Raw genomic sequence first — 20010 nt, 5'->3', positions numbered from 1 at the left:
GAGCCGGGCCGTGCCCCTGCCGCGGGCCCCGGGCGCCGGCGGCGGACGGCGGGCTCGGCCCCACCGGCCCGAGGGGGACGCGCCGGCGGCCCAGCCCGCAGCCGCCCCAGGCCTCCGCCTCCCGGGCCGGCTCGCCTCCCCGGGCCGTCTCTGCTTCAGGGACGCGGAAACCCCGTAGGCGCGGGGCGGGCCGGGAGCGCGGTTTGGCCGCCCGTGCTGCAATATTCTTCCGCCTCGAGGCAAAGAGTCCCAACCTTCCCCCAGGGTCCTGGGATTTCCAGCCGCCTTGTAACATCCGGAAATCACCAAATGTGGATTTTCCTACCCACTTGCTTAGGATATTTTCTGAGGTGAGGACCCCAGGATCGCAATTTGGTGGGTGGCCAGAGAACGACAAGTAAATTCCTCCGCAGAAAACGGGTTCCGGCCGCGAGCCTATAAAAAACGGGTGGCGCGGGACCGCTGTCTTTCCAGTCGGGCGCTGAGTGGTTCTCCGGATCATGTCTGGTGGCTCCGCGGATTATAACAGGTATGGGGTTTTCTCGGTGGTGGTGTTTGTGGTGAAGGTCATATGACGCGGGCACATATTTTAATGGACGGCGTGGAGGCAGGGAGCTCTGAGTTCATGGGCGTTTCCTTCGGGTGCAGTATCCCCCTGCCCTTCGAGAAGCTTCCATGATGGGTAGGGCCTGGATTGAGGGGAGACTAGGGTACAAAAACGGGTGTCGGAGGATGTCTTTCCTCCTCCCGGAGACGCTTTGAAACCCCGGCCGGTTCCCTTGCCACGGAGCACGTTAAAGCGGTGGCGCAGTCCGCAGGCGGTACACTGTAACGGGCCCGGGGCTTTATTGGCGGCGGATGGCGCGAGTTGCAGTGATCGACTTTGGGTGGGGTGGGGGCTTGGGTGACAGCGGCGCCCGCTCGCCGCCACCACAAGGCGGCCGGGACCGCGCCGGCAACGGGGTCCCCGCGAACCGTTGGCATAGCTCTCGCCAGGCCTCGGCCCGCGTCAATCACCCCGGCTTGCGCAGTGTAAGGGGCGGAGCTCGGCGCGTGGAGCTCTCGCGAGACGGTCTGCCGCCGAGACCGGAGCGCCTGGCGCTCGGGCCCTGGGGGAAGGGCCGGCGTCCGTGGGGCCTTTCCGGGCGTCCCCTTTTCTCGGCCTGCGGGCAGGCGCGCCCCGCACCTCGTGTGCCCTGCGCCACCAGCTTGCACAACCGCATAGGGGTGTACACGTGCAGGGCAGGGGAAGGGAGGCCGCCTAGAACAGGCCGTCCCTTGACGTGCACTTGAGAAGGTTTGGGAAAGGGAAGTTCTCTAACTGCAGTATTCTTGCCAGCAGAGAACATGGAGGCCCAGAGGGAATGGACCCCGATGGTGTCATCGAGGTAAGGAACGTGTGTTGTTTTTGAAGCGGTGGAAAGGTGAGCTTGTTCATCCCGTTTATTCAACCTTCTTTATGTGTAACTTACAGAGCAACTGGAATGAGATTGTTGATAACTTTGACGATATGAATTTAAAGGAGTCTCTTCTTCGGGGCATCTATGCTTACGGTTTTGAGAAGCCTTCAGCTATTCAGCAGAGAGCTATTATTCCTTGTATTAAAGGTAAAAGAACTGGTTAGCACTTTGTAAAAAACTGTTCTACATAGACCTGAACCATTAAAGGGAAAATAACTTCTGGGGGACTAGCACCTGTTTGTATTCCTTAAAGTGAAATGATGGCAATCATCTTTCGGGACTGACCTGAAATGAGGAGAATACTCATTGCTGATCACTTGATTATTTGGGCATAATTAATGTTCCAAACGGAATACATGGTGTGAACTAGAAGTGGCGGTTTGATGTGGGATCGGTAAATATGTATCCTACTTTTTTTAGGGTATGATGTGATTGCTCAAGCTCAGTCAGGTACTGGCAAGACAGCCACATTTGCTATTTCCATCCTGCAACAGTTGGAGATTGAGTTCAAGGAGACCCAAGCACTAGTATTGGCCCCCACCAGAGAACTGGCTCAACAGGTATTGATAGTGTAGTTCAAAAAAACTGCTTGCGTGTTGCATAGGTTTCAGGTTTCACAACTGTGAAGAATTTAAAACTTAGAGTAAACTGGTCCTATTCGAGCCCTCCTTTTAATTGTCCGTGCATGCAGGGAGTTTTTGTTGAAAGGTAAAAATAGGAGCTGGGTGTGCAGGTATGGTTTGCAGGGCTGTGTAAGAGATTAGAGAAACCAAAGTTCTTTTCAGGGTGGACTAGATCTGTTCCCATTTTTAAGTTTGAATGCAGTTGTGCAACATGAAAACTGCAGTGACATGTTCTTTGACTGTCTCAGTAGTTTGTGATGCATCTGTTGCATGCTATGTTTTCAAAGCTCACTGCTCTATTGGCTTTGAAGTAAAACCTTGCTGATAAAACTAGGGTTTATTAAGGTCAGGATGACAAGTTCCAGTACTTTGGGAAAACTTAAAGTATCCACATGTCCTAGATGTAATCGCAGAGATCATTCCATTATTTACATCTTTCTACACAATGAAGAGCAACATAGAAAATGATTGAACTCAGATCCTTTAATTAACTTAGCCGGTATCTGGGGCGACGAGACCTAAGGAAGACACTTGAAGGGAATTCTATCGTGAAGCAGTTAGTTCAGTCTGCATTTTAAGATTGAAAGTAGTTAAGTGCTGTGCATGCATAGAAGCTCTTTGCAGACCAGATATTTGCCGTTATGCTTTGGAATTTTAGTCACAGAGCCTGTAATTTTGCTGGATAATAATTAAGGGTATTGGCTTTTAGATCCAAAAGGTAATTCTGGCCCTTGGAGACTATATGGGAGCAACTTGTCATGCCTGCATTGGTGGAACCAATGTTAGGAATGAAATGCAAAAACTGCAGGCTGAAGCACCACACATTGTTGTTGGTACACCAGGAAGAGTATTTGATATGCTAAACAGAAGATACCTTTGTAAGTATTGTCTGTTGAATAGAACTTGTTTTTACTATTAAAAATTAAAATTTTCAATCCTTTTGTGGACCTAGAGCTGATAGTATGTATGGTTTTGTCTTTCTTTGTCAGCTCCAAAATGGATCAATATGTTCGTTTTGGATGAGGCAGATGAAATGTTGAGCCGAGGGTTTAAGGATCAAATCTATGAGATTTTCCAAAAATTAAATACAAGTATTCAGGTGAGCTTTAAATGTACTCCCTCTCCTATAGTAGTTGGGACTTTGGTTAATGCAGGTTACAGTACAACTGAAATGTTTGTCCTTTCCCTTAAAACAATGGGTACAGAACTGTAACACAATTTCATAGGCTTGATCTTTGATTATTGTAAAAGTTGTGTTATTTGTGTGATAACCTAAGCATTGTCTTTTTAAGGTTGTGTTGCTTTCTGCCACAATGCCAACTGATGTGTTGGAGGTGACCAAAAAATTCATGAGAGATCCAATTCGAATTCTGGTGAAAAAGGAAGAATTGACCCTTGAAGGAATCAAACAGTTCTATATTAATGTTGAAAGAGAGGTAGGTAGTGTATCTAAACATTAAGATGTGGATATTTTTCCCTTAACCTTCTTGTATAAGCACTGTGCTAAAATTGCAGAAACTAAGATTGCCTCTTAGTTTCTGTAGTAATGCTAGCAGAGTACACACAAGAAGAAAAATAACTGCACTAGATTGTAAAAGACTGGGGTGGACCTCTTTCTTAATGTCCAGTGTCCTTTGTCTTAAGATTTGGTGCTATATGCATTAGGCCTAATGATGAATTTCTAATGAAAGCAAGTTGGAAACTAGGTTTTAATAGTTGTTAACTTTGAAATATTGTAGGAGTGGAAGTTGGATACACTTTGTGACTTGTACGAGACCCTGACGATTACTCAGGCTGTTATTTTTCTCAATACAAGGCGCAAGGTGGACTGGCTCACTGAGAAAATGCATGCCAGGGACTTCACCGTTTCTGCTCTGGTAAGAGATGTTCTAACCTGGCAATGGTTCTTACAGTGTCTGTTTTCATTAAAGCAGGATTTAGACTACAATATAGCTGTTAAGTGCTGTGTTGTCGTTCCCCCTGCTCAGAATAAAGTTGTTTCTTAACTATACCTGTCTGCTATCCTCCTGTAGCAGCCAGGGACGCTTGGTCTCATACATGTCAATAAAGTTAAGTATTGGTTTTACTGGTGATTCTTGAATTAAGGTTTGTTAATTTGCAGCATGGTGACATGGACCAGAAGGAAAGAGATGTTATCATGAGGGAATTCCGATCAGGGTCAAGCCGTGTTCTGATCACTACTGACTTGTTGGTAAGTCTCTTTATAGTGTTGTTTTTAATCTACCAAAAGTTTGTTTTGGGGGGAAGGTTTTTTAATAACCTTTACCAATTTGGGCTCTTTGGGAGAATAAAGAAAAGACCACACTCCACAGTGGGCTATATCACATAACATAGTTCACTACTATTTTGTGGCCTACATTATTACATAGATGTCTAGTTTTTAAAATTAGATTTGAACATTCTACTGTTGTATTTCAGGCTCGTGGGATTGATGTGCAACAAGTGTCATTGGTTATAAACTATGATCTACCTACCAATCGTGAAAACTATATTCACAGGTGAGTAGGTGGTATCTTGACTGTATTGGGAAAAGGAATTTATGTATGGCTTTTCTACTGACTGATTTGTTTGAAAGGTAACTTCAAATCAGGGAAGTAAAAAAGACTTACAGTAGCTTGGTAAGATGTAACCAAAATTGTACTTGGGAAGATTGGTCATCTTACAGTGGGAAAACAGTTGTAAATGTTACCCATATTAAGTTGTGGACTTAATACGTACAAATCCGGTTATTTAGATCTGTTGGTCTTAGCTTATTTTTGAGTTTTTAGTGATGTTTCTGTGTCCATGTGCTTTCTCGATGATTCCTCGGTAGTTGGGATTTTCTTGGTGTTGTCTGGTAGCAATTTGAGCAGTCCCTGGTTTAGTTATAGTGGCTTTATCCCTAAGTAAATTGAATTGTACTTTGTTATATGATGTAAAAAAAGACTTTTTAAAAAATACAGGAGTCGATAGCAGCAGTTGATGACGAGATGGCGCTCAGAAACGGCGTTGACGTAATTTAGGACGTGGAATCATAAGCGAAACAGCACACTGTTTGAATAAAGAGCGAGTCGGTATTTATATTTGTTTTTCTTTTGTCATGATTATTTGATACTTTTAAGTTGCTCCAGCCAAGGCATTTTGTATGTTAGTCTAGTAGGTGGTTTGTGTTGTCTGGTTTCTATCAGGAAGGTAGAAAGCTGTTTGGAGGTAAACACGTTTTGAGTAATTTGAGTTACAACGTGTGAAACTGAGCAAAAAGCAGTGATAAGTTTGGGTTACCATACCAAATACTTGTTTTCCCACTGGAAAAAGTTGTAAGTTTTAGGTAGTAGTTAACCTTGCAGCATTTGTGTTTGCAGTTTTACAGTTCCAGAGGTGCGTCGAAATGGATTACATAACTGTTCTTTTGTTTTATCCCTGGTGTTTACATCTGTCCCAGGCTGACATCTGCTCTTGGCTGGCCCACTTTGGTATGGGCTTTAATTTCACTACCCCAAACACAATACTGTCATCTGCTTTAAAAGTAGTGCTCAAGACACCTGATAAAATCTCATTTTGCAGCCAGACAAGCCTTGAATCCTTTTGGCACTAACTGCAAAGGAAGATTTTTTTCTCTAGATATTGATTAGCAGCTAGTGCTCCAATTAGAAGCACGACCTATAACCTTGTTAAGTAAACAGCAGCTGATGGTTAACAAGTGGATCATCATGTTCAGTAGTTCATTAATATTTGAGAAGAAACCATCTAATTGCGGTTTTTTTTCTTACACAGAATTGGCAGAGGGGGTCGATTTGGGAGGAAAGGTGTGGCTATAAACTTTGTTACTGAAGAAGACAAGAGGATTCTTCGTGACATTGAGACTTTCTACAATACTACAGTGGAGGAAATGCCAATGAATGTGGCTGACCTTATTTAATTCCTGGGATGAGATAGTTTTGAATGCAGTGCTCGCTGTTGCTGAATAGGCGATCACAACGTGCATTGTGCTTCTTTCTTTGGGAATATTTGAATCTTGTCTCAATGCTCATAACGGATCAGAAATACAGATTTTGATAGCAAAGCGACTTTAGTCGTGAGCTCTTGTGAGGAAAGGCGTTGGCTTTATCCTCTTTAGAGTTAGACTGTTGGGGTGGGTATAAAAGATGGGGTCTGTAAAATCTTTCTTTCTTAGAAATTTATTTCCTAGTTCTGTAGAAATGGTTGTATTAGATGTTCTCTATCATTTAATAATATACTTATGGACTAAAAGATATAAGTGCTGTATAAAATCAGCCAATTATGTTAAACTAGCATATCTGCCTTTATTGTGTTTGTCATTAGCCTGAATAGAAGGCCTTTAAAATTGATTTTTTTTTTTTTTTTTAGAAAGCATTTGAATGCATTTTGTTTGGTATTGTATTTATTCAATAAAGTATTTAATTAGTGCTAAGTGTGAACTGGACCCTGTTGCTAAGCCCCAGCAAGCAATCATATCCTAGGTAGGGTTAAACCCCCAGTAAAATTGCCATATTGCACATGTCTTAATGAAGTTTGAATGTTAAATAAATTGTATATTCACTTTAAAGGTGTTTTGGTCATTTTATTTTTTTAAAAACAATACCTTACAAAGGTTTCAGCAATTCTGAGTTAACTGCTGCATCACAGTAGCACAGAGGCTGATCAATTGTAGATGTTCATCAGCACCATCCGCCAAGCACTTATCTACTTCCTACAGGAAAACTAAAGGTTAGTAAAATTTCATTTGGAGTTGCAGATTTTTGCTGAAATGTGCAAGCAAGTGCCTACTTACAGCAAGTTTTTCTGTGATGATGGATTTCTGTTTGTCAGTAAGGTTCTCATTTTCTACAACCACATCATGAAGCTGATTTACAAGCTGAGTTGCTGCATGGCCCTCATCTATTAAATTCTGTAACAGAAAGAATACTACTTGGTATGACTTTTAATTTTGCCCTTCCCTTTCCAAAGTTATTAGTAAAGTGACTTACTTTTACTGCACCTTCTAGCTTGTCAAAAGAGCCACTATGACATGCAGCAAACAGTCCATTGATTGTCTCAGCTGGTATTACCTAAAAAGTTTAAAGACCGTTTCTGGGTCTGAAAATGGCCTGCACCCAAGTTTATTCAAGGCCTCGGTAGGGCAATTCATTGTATGCAAACAGACCTCCTGTGGCATGGGGTGTAGAGCTTGAAAGCCCCTTACGGCTCCTTTCCTGAACTCCAGATAATCCAGAAAGCTAACAAAATTTCGCCCTAATCTCTCAACCCTGAGTAGGACCATCTTAAATTAGTCCAGTTGCTACTCTAACTAGGGTGATGCATTTTGCTTTTAAGAATCCCTTAATGTCAAAGTATACAAAATCTCCTTTGCTCCTGATAACGTCAAGTTTGAGCCCATGATGGGAGAAGAGCTGATATGGGCAGTGGGGTGAGCAAGCAGCTAAAAATTCTACCCACTGGCTAGAACACTGGCTTATACCCCAGTGGCACTAACAATTCTTAGCAGTGGCTCAAATCAGCCAAGTAGTCTACTTGAAAAGGGGGACTAACAAGAGACTGCTCTTAGAAGGCCCAGAGCACCCAGAAAATTAAAGAGTACTAATGCCATCAGTTTGATTATGGTATTAAAAAATACCTTGGGAACTAAGTTTTAAAAGAAGTAATATTAGTAATCCTAGTAGAGATGAACCCTGACAAGTGATTTCTGTAATAGGGATATACTGCCCCATTTGTATACATATGTATACAAAAGGGTCAGATATATAAGAACAGGGAGAGCTGTTAAATCTTAATACCACAACCCCTGAAGTGTTCTGATGCTTTCAGGTTATTCTCGTATTACATGGTTTCTAGCACAGTACTTGGCACACACTATAGACTACTAATCCCGACTCCTCTATTAAAAATCCCTAATGTGAGGTTAAGGTATGAGGCCGTTTGGAGGTTGATGAGGTCATGAGGGTGAAACACCCATGAATGGGATTAGTGCCCTTCTAAAAGGCCTTTCTGCCAGAGGATGCAGTGAGTCTAGTCCACAAACTAGAGTCTAAGCACTAAGATGTTGGTTCTCACCAGATACTCAATATAATCTGCTTGATCTCACAAGGCCCAGCCGCCAGAAGGGTGAAATTCTGTCGTTTATAAGCCACTCAGCTTATGGTATTTTGTTAAAGCTGCCCAAATGGAATAAACTAGCACATACTAAGCATTCTGCATATATTGGATGGAAATTTTCTAAAAGCCACAAAGCTAAGAATTTCAAAATATCCTACTTACCCCAGCAATGTCTGTGATCACCTTCTCTGTGATCTCCTTTCCACCTGTTAATCGAGTAGCACTTTGAAGAAATGTAATAGCTTTTCTTAAGTCTCCTTCTGACACTTTAACAAGATAAGCTATTCCCTGAGGGAAAAAAAAATTTTTTTTTTACTGGTGATGGACACCCAATTAAGACTTTCTGGGTTTAATAAAAGTGGAAAAACTGTTTTAGCCTAGAGTTAGTGGGGAAAAGTTTTATTTTCATTTTTAGGGGAATATTATCAGTCCCACAGTGGCAGAATTAATGAAAACAGCACCAGTCCTATAGAAGGATAGACATCTTTTGCCTCTGAAAAAAATTTGCAAAGAGATGTTCCATACTTTGAATCCTATTCTGTTTAATAAATGAAGCAAAAATGATTCAAATTATGGTTACATTCTGTTAAAATGAATTAGGCCTATATAGTCTTCCTGTACCTGAACTTCACCAAATTTGCTCCTGAAGTGAAACATTAGCTAGGACACTAAAATCTTGTCATTATGCAGAGACCTGTTGCAGAATTTGTATTAGGTATATGAACTCTGGGGCGCCTGGGTGGCTCAGTCAGTTAGGCATCTGACTTCGGCTCAGGTCATGATCTCACAGTTCATAGGTTCGAGCCCCGTGTTGGGCTCTGTGCTGACAGCCAGCTCAGAGCCTGGAGCCTGTTTCAGATGCTGTGTCTTCCTCTCTCTCTGACCCTCCCCTGCTCACGCTGTCTCTCTCTCAGAAATAAATATAACATTAAAAGAAAAAAAATCTGCCCCAGTTCTGGGTCTCTGAAATACAATAAATTTCTAATAGTAACAAGAAGACAGAAGCTATAATTCCTAGACATTCCAGCTGTCACTCTTTTAGCTTAACTTTGCCTAAAGGCATCAGAAATAAAGCAACACATTTGATGCTTTCAGGATCTCTCTACATGAGTTCATCAAAGGAATTAGTAATTGTAATAATTAGGAATTACCTCATTGCTAATTTTGACATGTTCTTTATCAGCGATGTCTAGTAATCGCTGCTGTTGAATTTTATCTGACAGTGGTTTGAAGCGGAATTTAGAACATCTAGAGGTCAGTGGTTCAATTATTCTGTAAAATATTGGGGTAAAAAAAGTCAGTGTCTAAAGAAGCATTTCCCCCAAAGAACTTTTTATCAAGAACAAATCAAGACTTGAAGAGGAAAAATTACTGTAGCCTTGAAACATTTAAAGTTTTTCTCTCTCTAATTGGAGTTAACCAAAGTAAGGCTGCCTAGCATCTATTTTCAGGGCAATACACATACCGACTGACATAGTTACAGATGAGACAGAACCGGGTGGTTTTAGACTCCTTCTCCATGGTACGTCGTAAAGCTGCCTGAGCAGCTGAGGTCATAGAATCTGCTTCATCCAAAATCACAATCTTAAAAGGAGGACATGGCTTCCCGCTGATTCAGAGAAACAGGAGTTAAAATTCACAGATCATCACCATAAGCTAATTTTAGAACATTCTCATGGTCCCCCAAAAAATCCCCATGCGCCATTAGGAGTCACTCTTCTCCCAACTCTCCCAGCCGCTGGCAAACATGGATCTCTACTTTCTGTCTCCACAGATGTGTGTATCCTCGACATTTCATATAAATGGAAAAATATATTGTCTTCTGTGATTGGCTTCTTAGCATGCTTTCAAGGTTCATCCATGTTGTTGTATGTCATTACTTCATTCCTTTTTATTGCTAAATAATACAGCAAAGGGATATACCACAGTTTATTCGTCCATTCATTAAATTAATGGATATTGGAGTTGTTTCCATGTTTTGACTATTATGAACAATACTGCTATGAACATTTTTGTACGTCTTTTGAATAGACCTATGTTTTCATTTCTTGGGGGTATATACCTAAGATTGGAATTGCTGGGTCATCTGGTAACGCTATGTTTAACTTTTAAAGGACCTGCCAAAGTATTTTCAAAATGCGTGTACCATTTTACATTTCAGTCAGCAAAGTATAAGGGTCCAACTTCTCAACGTTCTTGCCAATACTATTTTCTTTTTGATTAACCATCCTAGTATGTGTAAAGTGGTATCTCATCATGGTTTCGATTTGCATTTCTCTGTGGCTAATGATGTTGATGAGCATGTTTTCACATGCTTACTGGCCATTTGTATAGGAGTCCCCACGTATCCACAGGGAATACATTCCAAGACCCCAGGGGATGCCTAAAGCCCTGACTAGAACCAAACTGCATATAAATATATATACCATGTCTTCCCTATGCACACATACTCCCTATATACTTACCTATGAAAAAGTTGAACTTATAAATCAGGCATAGGAAGAGATTAACAATAATGTAATAATGAAATAGAACAATTATAATTATTTTTTTAATTTTTTTTTAATGTTTTATTTATTTCTAGGAGAGAGAGAGAGAGACAGCGTGAGCAGGGGAGGGTCAGAGAGAGAGGGAGCCACAGACTGAAACAGGCTTCAGGCTCTGAGCTGGCAGTCAGCACAGAGCCCGATGCGGGGCTCGAACCCACGAACCGCGAGATCATGACCTAAGCGAAAGTCGGACGCTTAACCGACTAAGCCACCCAGGCGCCCCAGAACAATTATAATTATTATGTAATAAAATTTATGTGAACGTGGTCTCAGAGTATCTTATTAGATTTTACTCACCCCTCTTGTGATGATGTGAGATGGGAAAATGCCTATGTGATGAGACAAAGTGATGTCAGGCTACTAATAACCTTCTGATGATTATGTCAGAAGGTGGATCGTTTGTTTCTGTACTTCAGCTGACTGCAGGCAACTGAAATCACAGAAACTGAATATATTGGGGGGGGACCTACTGTATCTTCTTCAGTGTAAGGTCTATTCAGTTCCTTTGCCTTTTTAATTGGGTTTTCTTTTTATTAAAATGTGAGAGTTCTTTATATATTCTTGATCTAAGTCAAGTCCCTTATCAAATATAGGATTTATAAGCATTGTCAGGCCAAGGTAGATTCAAAAATCACTTTCTACAAATTCTTAAGTGTGCTCTGATACAAATTTAAATCTATGCCAGCTTCCAAAACTTTAATCTTGGGACTTTGCCATCTAAGCAGTATAAGGAGCTGACTAAACATCATTGTTTAACTCAGGGCAGTCCTATTTAAATTATTAATACCTCTTTTAGTGTAGAAGTGTCCCAGTTTGGACAAGAACTTATATGGTCACGCTAATTAGGAAATATGTACTGAAGCTTAAGATATCTGAATTTTTTTTTAATAACACAATAGCAAAAATCAGGATTTTTTATTATGAGTTTACCACCAAACTATCAACTTTGATTAATACTCCTTAGTCAAAACATCAGTTAAAAAAAACTCTTGACAGCTAAACAATTTAAAATTAGTTATTATAATGGAAAAGGCCACTTGTGGGTTTAAATAACTTAGATAATTAGGTTCCTGGTTGGCTCAGTCAGCAGAGAATGTGACACAATTTTGGAGTTGTAAATTTGAGCCGCACAGTGGGTGTAGAGATTACTTAAAAAAATAAAATCTTAAAAAAATATATTATGATCCAACGTGAAAAAGGAGTTGGACAGGGCACCTGGGTGGCTCAGTCAGTTAAGCTTCCACAGGTCATGATCTCATGGTTTGTGAGTTCCAGCCCTGCCTGCGTCATGCTCTGTGCTGACAGTTCAGAACCTGGAGCCTGCTTCAGATTCTGTGTCTCATTCTCTCTGCCCTTCCCTCACTTGTGCTGTCTCTCAAAAATAAATAAATGAGGGATGTCTGGGTGGCTCAGTTGGTTAAGCATCCGACTTCAGCTCAGGTCATGATCTCACGGTTTATGGGTTCAAGCCCCACATCGGGCTCTGACAGCTAGCTCAGAGCCTGGAGCCTGTTTTGGATTCTGTGTCTCCCTCTCTCTCTGACCCTCCCCTGTTCACGCTGTCTCTGTCTGTCTCTCTCTCTCTCACAGAAATAAATAAAACATTAAAAAAATAAATTTAAAAAAGTAAAAGTAGTTGGACATTTGGCAAAGAAGTATTTTAAATGCAATGACATGGCATGAAGAAGGGAAAGTGAGTTTACTTACTCTGAGCGACTTCCTGACACAGTTAATTGAGCAAAATTCTTCACTTTTTCTCTAACTACTTGTATTCCACGTTCATCAGATGCATTTAATTCAAGAACTCTCGATCGAAACAGTTCAGGCCTATGTCAAAATGAAACAAATGAAATATCATAGAGCATATAAATAACCAAGGTTTAGGGGCGCCTGGGTGGCTCAGTCAGTTGAGTGTCCGACTTCGGCTCAGGTCATGATCTCACTGTTTGTGGGTTCGAGCCCCACGTCAGACTCTGTGCTGACAGCTCAGAGCCTGGAGCCTGCTTCAGATTCTGTGTCCCTCCCTCTCTCTGACCCTCGCCTGCTCACGCTGTCTCTCTCAAAAATAAATAAAAAACATTAAAAAAAACCACCCAAGGTTTAAAGCACATTTTAAAAATTGCACATTTTGTAGTTTAGTTTTTTTTAATTTTTTAAAATGTTTTATTTATTTCTGAGAGAGAGAGAGACAGCATGAGCAGGGGAGGGTCAGAGAGAGAGGGAGATACAGAGCCTGAAACAGGCTCCAGGCTCTGAGCTAGCTGTCAGCACAGAGCCAGACACAGGGCTTGAACCCATGAACCATGAGATCATGACCTGAGCTGAAGTTGGACACTTAACCAACTGAGCCACCCAGGCACCCCTGAAGTAGTTTAAAATCCACCTAAACACTATGGATAGAAGGCACACAATCACTTTTATATTTTTTCTTTTGTAGACACAGGTTTTTTTTTTACATTCTATTTAAAAAGCAGATGGGAAAAAAAAGATAATTTATATACAATTTTATATACCATTTAAATTTATATTTAATTTATATACAATATTTAAAAAATACAGTTTACATACAATTTATAACATTTTAAATCAATTTTCCACTAAGGATTATATCATGAACATCTTGTCCTGTCATCAGAACCACTGTAAATATCATTTTAATAGCTGTAAAATGTTCTATCCTATGACTGTACCACCATTTACTTAATCTTTTTATTAGATATTTAGTTTTAAATATGTTCAATTTTAAATCCTGTTGCAATAGAGCATTGTTTTTAATTGTTTCCATAAGGTGACTTGCTATCAGAGCTATTACTGAACTAATACGTGAAGTTTTTTTGAGTTTTTAAAAAAGTTTTTAAAAGTAGTTCACCAGGGGCGCCTGGGTGACTCAGTCGGTTAAGTGTCCAATTTCAGCCTAGGTCATGATCTCCTGGTTTGGTTCGTGAGTTCAAGCCCTGCATCAGGCTCTCTGCTGTCAGCACAGAAGCCGGCTTCAGATTCTCTGTCCCCCATTCCTCCCCTGTTCACGTGTGCTGTCTCTCAAATTCTTTCTCTCTCTCTCGAAAATAAATATTAAATAAAAAAGTAGCTCACCATAGGATCATCTGAGAAATCAGAAGAAAATTAAAATAACAAAACACCCTGCTATGCCACTGTTTTGAAAATGGGTTTTTTTTACTATACGCATTTATAATTTTTAATTAAAAAAGAGGTGGGATTTAGTTTTCTCTTTATTTTTCCTAAACAACATGAGATCCTAGGCATTTTTCTATGGGCATAAATATTTACAAAATTCTGTGCATATATTTTCTATTTTAAAACCAAATATACTATGAAATGTGGAATTCATAATTAAAGTAAGTTCTTTTAGTTCTATATGGTCAAAAATTATTTGTAAGAGGATATTTTAAAAGTTATATAGTTTGGATTGAGCTACTCTCAAGAAACTAATAATAAAGTACTTAAATTCATTATGACTACATTGGGAAGGTTGGTTCAGTTTGGATCGGAGTCGTGGAATAATCAAAAGAACTTTTATAATTTCCTTGAGAAACAAAGTTGCTGTCAAATAAATAAAATACTAGGTTCACAGCAGCTTCCCCATTTTTCTTCCTTCACATTTCAATAGAACTAATTATCTGATTATTTTCACATGTAGGATTTCAGATGCTTGATACAGAAATTCTGGAGAAGTCCAAGACAGCCTTTGCTGTGCTGGTACATGTTTTATTGCTATCAGACCTGGGCTGATCTGTATCTTTGAATGGTAGGTAAAGGCCTGCTCTAAAATGGCTGCCTACGCCAGTGCTCTAGAAAGAAGAATCTAAGAAATTGGCTCACAGTTTTTCTGGTGTTCTTGGACTCCTACGGCCTCACCTACCACATACTGTGCTCACGCTCAAGATACTTGAGGGCAAGGAGCTGGCCTCGTTACTCCAGAGGCAAGGCTGGGCAGGCCAGAGCCAGAAGACACTCTAGAAGGGGAAGTGTAGGTCAGTAGCATCAGACACAGCGAATTCTAGCACACAAGGACACAGATGGAACACACCATTAACAGAGTGATGGGAGTACTGGCATGATTAAAATTAGAATAGGTCCTCTAGACTCTAAAATCACAATGAAAAAGTTCAAGTGATGAAAAATCACGAGGCACACAGTGTTGTACATTCCAGCATCTGAAGAAGGCTCAAAATGAAGATTACAAAAGATGTAGCCACGCTTATTTACTGGAGGGGAAGAATTGGAAATGGGCCCATGGAATTAGTAAAAAAATACAGAAATAAAAACAAAGCCAATAATCTTACAGAAAAACCAAATACCAATTTTTAGAGAAAGAAAAGCAGAGATTTTTGGTGTCTTTTTTAAAAAAGAGAGAGAGATTTCAACTTACCCAAAAAGCTCCCTAGCTGCTGCCAGGATAGTGGATGTTTTTCCAGTTCCGGGTGGCCCGTAAAACAAGAGATTAGGGAGCTGCAGAAGTTAAATTTTATTTTTTAAAAACTGTATTTGTCTGTTCTCTTCACATCTGTGTTCTCAGCATCTTGTACTGTACGCAACAGTATCAAATAAACAGAGGTACAAATATATAGACTGAAGCCTGTTACTGTTAAATTAGTAACATATACCTTAAGATACAAGCTATGAGTTTAACTACTTAAAAACAAACACTGAAAAACCTCCTAAGCTTTTTGACCAGTTTTGGAATCAGGGAAATACTAGCCTCATAGAACAAATTTGGAAGTTTTCATTCCTCTTCTATTTTTTTGATTAGTTTGAGAAGAGCAGATATTACCTCTTCTTTAAATGTTTAGTTAAATTCACCTATGAAGTCATCTGGTCCTGGACTTTTGTCTGCTGGGAGATTTTGGATTACCAATTCAATTTCATTACTAGTAATTGGTTTATTCAAATTTTTTATTTCTTCCTGATTCAGTTTTGGAACATTATATGTTTCTAGAATTTATCTATTTCTTCTAGGTTGTCCAATTTCTTAGTATACACTTTTCCATCATGTTCTCTTATAATTAATTCTTTGTATTTCTGTGGTGTCACTTGGTATGTCTCCTCTTTCATTTCTGATTTTGAGTCCTCTCTTTTTCTTGAGGAGTCTGGCTAAAGGTCTAACAATTTTGTTTATACTTTCAAAGAACCAGCTTGGCTTCCCTGATCTTTTCTACTGTTTTTGTTTGTTTGTTTTAGTCTCTATTTCACTTATTTTCACCCTAATCTTTATTACTGCATTCCTTCTAGTAGCTCTGGGCTAGTCAACTTGGGTATGTCAATTTATTAAAAAATATTCCTGGGCTACTTCATCTTTAAGATTATAACTATTTTTTAAAAATATTTATTTATTGAGAGAGAGTGCATGTGCTCATGCAAGAGAGTCTCAAGCAGGCTCCGTGCTGTCAGTGCAAAGCTTGACACAAGGCTTGATTCTATGAACTATGAAATAATGACCTCAGCAGAAATTAAGAGATGGATGCTCAACCAACTGGGCCACCCAGGTGCCCCTTTAAGGTTATTATTATTATTTTGATTCATGCATACTTCAATATTTATAATAATTCATCCATGTAACTATCATACAATAACTTAAATTCTTTGAAACATGGTAAAATTATTAAGCCTTACATTATACAACAATCTGATATATATGGTACATTCAAGAACTGTATGTGAAATATTAGTGCTTAAAATTCATTTCTGGAGGTGCCTGGGTGGCACAGTCGGTTAAGCGACTGACTCTTGTTTTTGGCTTAGATTATCATCTCACAGTTTCTGAGTTTGAGCTTTATGTTGGGCTCTGTTAATGGCATGGATCCTGCTTGGGATTCTCTCTCTCCGACCCTCCCCTGCATACTCTCTCTCAAAATAAATATAGAAACTGAAAAAACAAAAAAGTCTGAAAAACATCTATTATAATTCTACTATAAAAACTTTTGATCTAAATGAAGGAATGAGTCCTCACTTCAGCAGCACATATACTAAAGTAAATGATGGTATGAATTATATTTCTTTACTCTGTAGAATTTAAAAATTATTTCATCTGGGGCACCTGGGTAGCTCAGTTGGTAAAGTGTCTGACTTCAACTCAGGTCAAGATCTCGTGGTCTGTGGGTTTGAGCCCCATGTTGAGCTTGTGCTGACAGCTCAGAGCCTGAAGACTGCTTCAAATTCTGGGTCTTCCTCTCTTTCCCTCCCCACTCACACTCTCTCTCTCGAAAATAAACATTAAAAAATATTTATTTATGGGATGCCTGGGTGGCTCAGTCGGTTAAGCGTCCAACTTAGCTCAGGTCATGATCTCGCAGTTCATGGGTTTGAGCCCTGCGTCGGGCTCTGTGCTGACGGCTAGCTCAGAGCCTGGAGCCTGTTTCAGATTCTGTGTCTCCCTTTCTCTCTGACCCTCTCCTGCTCACACTGTCTCTCTCTCAGAAATAAATAAAACATTAAAAATTTTTTTAAAATTTATTTTAAAAAATTTCATCTTTAAGTTTTAGAAAACAGTCTGTAAACAAACAAGATGTTAAACAAGGGTTTAAAAAAGAAAGTTCTTAATTCAGCCTTATAAGATAGATGGTATAAAGTCAAGAACTGGATCATAATCCCACTACGTATGCCTGAAGAGTTGAGAACACTATATATATTTAAAGTATATCTTGTTCTGCAATCTGTGTAGTTATTACTATACAATTAAAATTGTATATGCCAGGGGCACCTAAGTGGCTTAGTTAAGCATCTGATTTCAGCTCAGGTCATCATCTCACAGTGTATGGGTTCAAGCTCAGAGCCTTCTGTGTCTCCCTCTCTTTCTGCCTGTCCCCTACTCATGCTCTGTCTCCCTCTGTCTCTTAAAAATGAATAAATGCTAAAAAAATTTTTTTTTAATTAAAAAAACTGTATACACCAACATTAAAAGGTAATGGCACTTGGATCAAAATCAAATAAACAAACTGGCAAAGATTTTAAATAGTTTGAGAAGTATAACTCCTTTCAAAATATGTACTATTGTAGTATAATTTCAGGAAGAGAATAATGGCAGCAAAAGCCACAAGAACCTCTAATTCAAAGTAGCCAGGTTGAGAGGAAGGAAGCAAATCTTCCTTGGGAAAAAAGGAAAACCCACATCCCACTTTCATCTGCAACTTTTCCCCTTCTTTCACTGAGTTCTTAAGGCAGCACTTCATCATATACAACTTTAAACTGCTAATTCTTCTTATGGAATTATCTTGCCTCTGAATAATCTAAAATGCAAGTCATTCAAAGACTTTTTTTTTCTTTAAAGAAAGGCAGACTGCCACGTGCAGTGCCTCCTTTGGATGTGTCCTGGAAGCCTGCCTACCCTACGTTCTCCTACAAAAAGACCTTGAGAGCTTGCGTGGAGGTTCTAGCAGGGGAGCACAGCTAGTCGTACACCCTTGACCAAATAATGGTCCTCCTCTACTAGGGAAGGTCGTCCCCTTCAACTGAGCACGCAGCTCCAGGAGGGACGCACCTGGGAGCGCTGAGGGAGGAAGGGGACACCCACCTAGCCAGACAGATCAGCCGAATCAATGCTGGCAATCAATGGGGTGACAGATGTCACAGTCACATCACCCTCACATCCATAAAGTTTCTTTTTATCCCACATAACACAGCAGAAGACACAATGCTATAAGCAAAATTACATACTCATTTTTTTGTATTGTAGTTCAAACCAAATCCTAACATTAGGTGAGCAATTATACTTTCAAAGAATCTGACGCTTCTTTAGAGCACAATTATCTCTAATTCTTTTATTTGGCTTACAGATTTATTCTCGGTCACTCTCCACCAAAATCAAAGCTCATGGGCCCAAGGACCCAATGTGTCTCATTCAATGGTCTCTACTTGAGTTTTACATAACAATGCCACAGGACAGAATAGGAGATGCTCAATCGATATTTGAACCAATCATCCACTGTACAAATAGTTATCCAGGGCATACTATGTGTGCAGCTAGTATTTTAGGGGAGCAGGCAATGATAAAAGAAAGGAAGAGGATGGGTAAATTAAATCTTCTATCTCCCAATGATGTGAAACATCATCTGTTACTCACATCAGCTCCTTCTAAAGACTTTTTCAGGACTGCAACCACTTCTTCCTGGAAAGCAACTTCATCTACACATTTTGGGCGGCTGGAAAAAAACCCGAGATTACTTAGTATATAACAGCAGGCAAAGAAATGTCTTAAGTGTTCCTTTTGCTGAAATACTAATGATAATTCTCATTATTGGTAATAAAAGGGGAAACTTTCATAACTGAAAGTAGGTGGAAACCCTATTTGTATTTACTTTAAGCTAATACATACTGAAGGAGTGAAATCACTTTTCCCTTTTTACTTGCATTGCTTGGATCTATAGTGCTCACAACAATTAAGTAAAAATATTTTATTATACCACAAATGTCCACTGGTTAAAAATTTAAAGTAAACAATGGCCTAAAATGTAATGTATTCTGGTAAGATCATGCACTCAAGCTGAAAAGGGAGAACTATTTAGTAACCTAGAATAAGCAACTATTTTGGTTAATATAGTTAATACATAGTTAACATAGTTAATTGGTTATACCAATTTCATCCATCACCTAACTGCACAGAAAATGCATACCTATTCACTTGATTGAGAGCTAATGAAATAACAAGTTTAACCAAAATGAAGTATAACATATAATTTTCATCTTATATCATTAATGATTTTAAGAGAAACTAAAACAAAGGTATACTCCTACCCTAAGATTAGGTACTATGCTTAGTTATTTGGCTAAAAGCTCTTCTTTGATTTATACATTTCTAATTAATCAGGTTATGCTGGGTGGGAATTTTATGACAGATAATGTTTTCTGGGGAAGCCAGTATATGTTATACACCAGGGTTTCAAATGCAAATACGTGCAGGGGCCAGGGAGAAAGTAAGAGTAAAGGTGGCAAATTATAAGGCAAGAGAAAACAGAATTACTATGAATTGAGGAACATATGACCTTTCAGAATGAGAAGCAGTACTCAGGTCCACCTAACTGGTGTCAAGTGACAATCTGCTTCTAGTGCTGCAAATCTAGGTCCCACCCCCCCTCAGGTATAATTTATTTCTTTAATTAAAAATCTAGATTTTAATGTGACATCTCCCATTTTAAAAACCATCACTGATGCCAAATAAAACATAAGAAGATCTTATATGACTTACGTAAGTGGGTAATTTTTTTTTTAACTTTTTTTTTTTGATTTTTTTTTTAAGGTTTTTATTTATTT

The 20010-nt window shown here is 39.5% G+C and overlaps 2 protein-coding genes and 4 non-coding genes across 8 annotated transcripts in view; 5 read left to right on the top strand and 1 right to left on the bottom strand.

Moving 5' to 3' along the window:
• Positions 1 to 431: 431 nt before the first annotated feature.
• On the top strand, positions 432 to 6515 carry EIF4A2 (eukaryotic translation initiation factor 4A2). 3 transcript variants are annotated; one of them, XR_005530138.1, is made up of 12 exons: positions 466 to 529; positions 1340 to 1388; positions 1475 to 1607; positions 1881 to 2020; positions 2793 to 2961; positions 3073 to 3182; positions 3376 to 3519; positions 3823 to 3960; positions 4206 to 4295; positions 4523 to 4602; positions 5047 to 5157; positions 5858 to 5946. XR_005530138.1 is itself a non-coding variant. In XM_039241678.1 (11 exons), the coding sequence occupies exons 1-11, from the start codon at positions 501 to 503 to the stop codon at positions 6000 to 6002; spliced, it is 1224 nt and encodes a 407-aa protein (XP_039097609.1). In that variant the 5' UTR covers positions 432 to 500; the 3' UTR covers positions 6003 to 6515. The 3 variants fall into 3 exon arrangements, 2 of the variants coding, with proteins under 2 accessions (XP_039097609.1, XP_039097608.1); XM_039241678.1 differs by lacking the exon at positions 5047 to 5157 and having other exon boundaries at positions 432 to 529; positions 1343 to 1388; positions 5858 to 6515; XM_039241677.1 differs by lacking the exon at positions 5047 to 5157 and having other exon boundaries at positions 467 to 529; positions 5858 to 6515.
• Positions 1711 to 1779, top strand: LOC120238135. The gene has a single exon (XR_005530148.1). It is a non-coding gene; the product is annotated as a small nucleolar RNA SNORD2 (small nucleolar RNA).
• Positions 3565 to 3743, top strand: LOC120238134. Its single transcript, XR_005530147.1, has one exon. It is a non-coding gene; the product is annotated as a small nucleolar RNA SNORA81 (small nucleolar RNA).
• LOC120238136 lies at positions 4012 to 4143 on the top strand. The gene has a single exon (XR_005530149.1). It is a non-coding gene; the product is annotated as a small nucleolar RNA SNORA63 (small nucleolar RNA).
• LOC120238138 lies at positions 4325 to 4464 on the top strand. The gene has a single exon (XR_005530150.1). It is a non-coding gene; the product is annotated as a small nucleolar RNA SNORA4 (small nucleolar RNA).
• A 129-nt stretch (positions 6516 to 6644) lies between the features above and the next one.
• The window catches only part of RFC4 (replication factor C subunit 4), a 20067-nt gene continuing 6701 nt past the window's right edge, over positions 6645 to 20010 (bottom strand). The window contains exons 6-14 of the mRNA XM_039241697.1: positions 18824 to 18902; positions 15137 to 15216; positions 12454 to 12573; positions 9663 to 9806; positions 9349 to 9469; positions 8360 to 8485; positions 7072 to 7152; positions 6876 to 6992; positions 6645 to 6794 (exon numbers count right to left, since the gene is read on the bottom strand). Coding sequence (XP_039097628.1) covers positions 6699 to 6794; positions 6876 to 6992; positions 7072 to 7152; positions 8360 to 8485; positions 9349 to 9469; positions 9663 to 9806; positions 12454 to 12573; positions 15137 to 15216; positions 18824 to 18902 — 964 coding nt within the window. The 3' untranslated portion in view covers positions 6645 to 6698. The remainder of the gene's footprint in view (positions 6795 to 6875; positions 6993 to 7071; positions 7153 to 8359; positions 8486 to 9348; positions 9470 to 9662; positions 9807 to 12453; positions 12574 to 15136; positions 15217 to 18823; positions 18903 to 20010) is intronic.

This window comes from Hyaena hyaena, unplaced genomic scaffold, assembly GCF_003009895.1.
Source record: "Hyaena hyaena isolate Hyena2069 unplaced genomic scaffold, ASM300989v1 scaffold_199, whole genome shotgun sequence".
NCBI lineage: Eukaryota > Metazoa > Chordata > Mammalia > Carnivora > Hyaenidae > Hyaena > Hyaena hyaena.
Note: the sequence above shows the minus strand (reverse complement) of the source record. Positions and strands in the feature narration are given on the sequence as shown.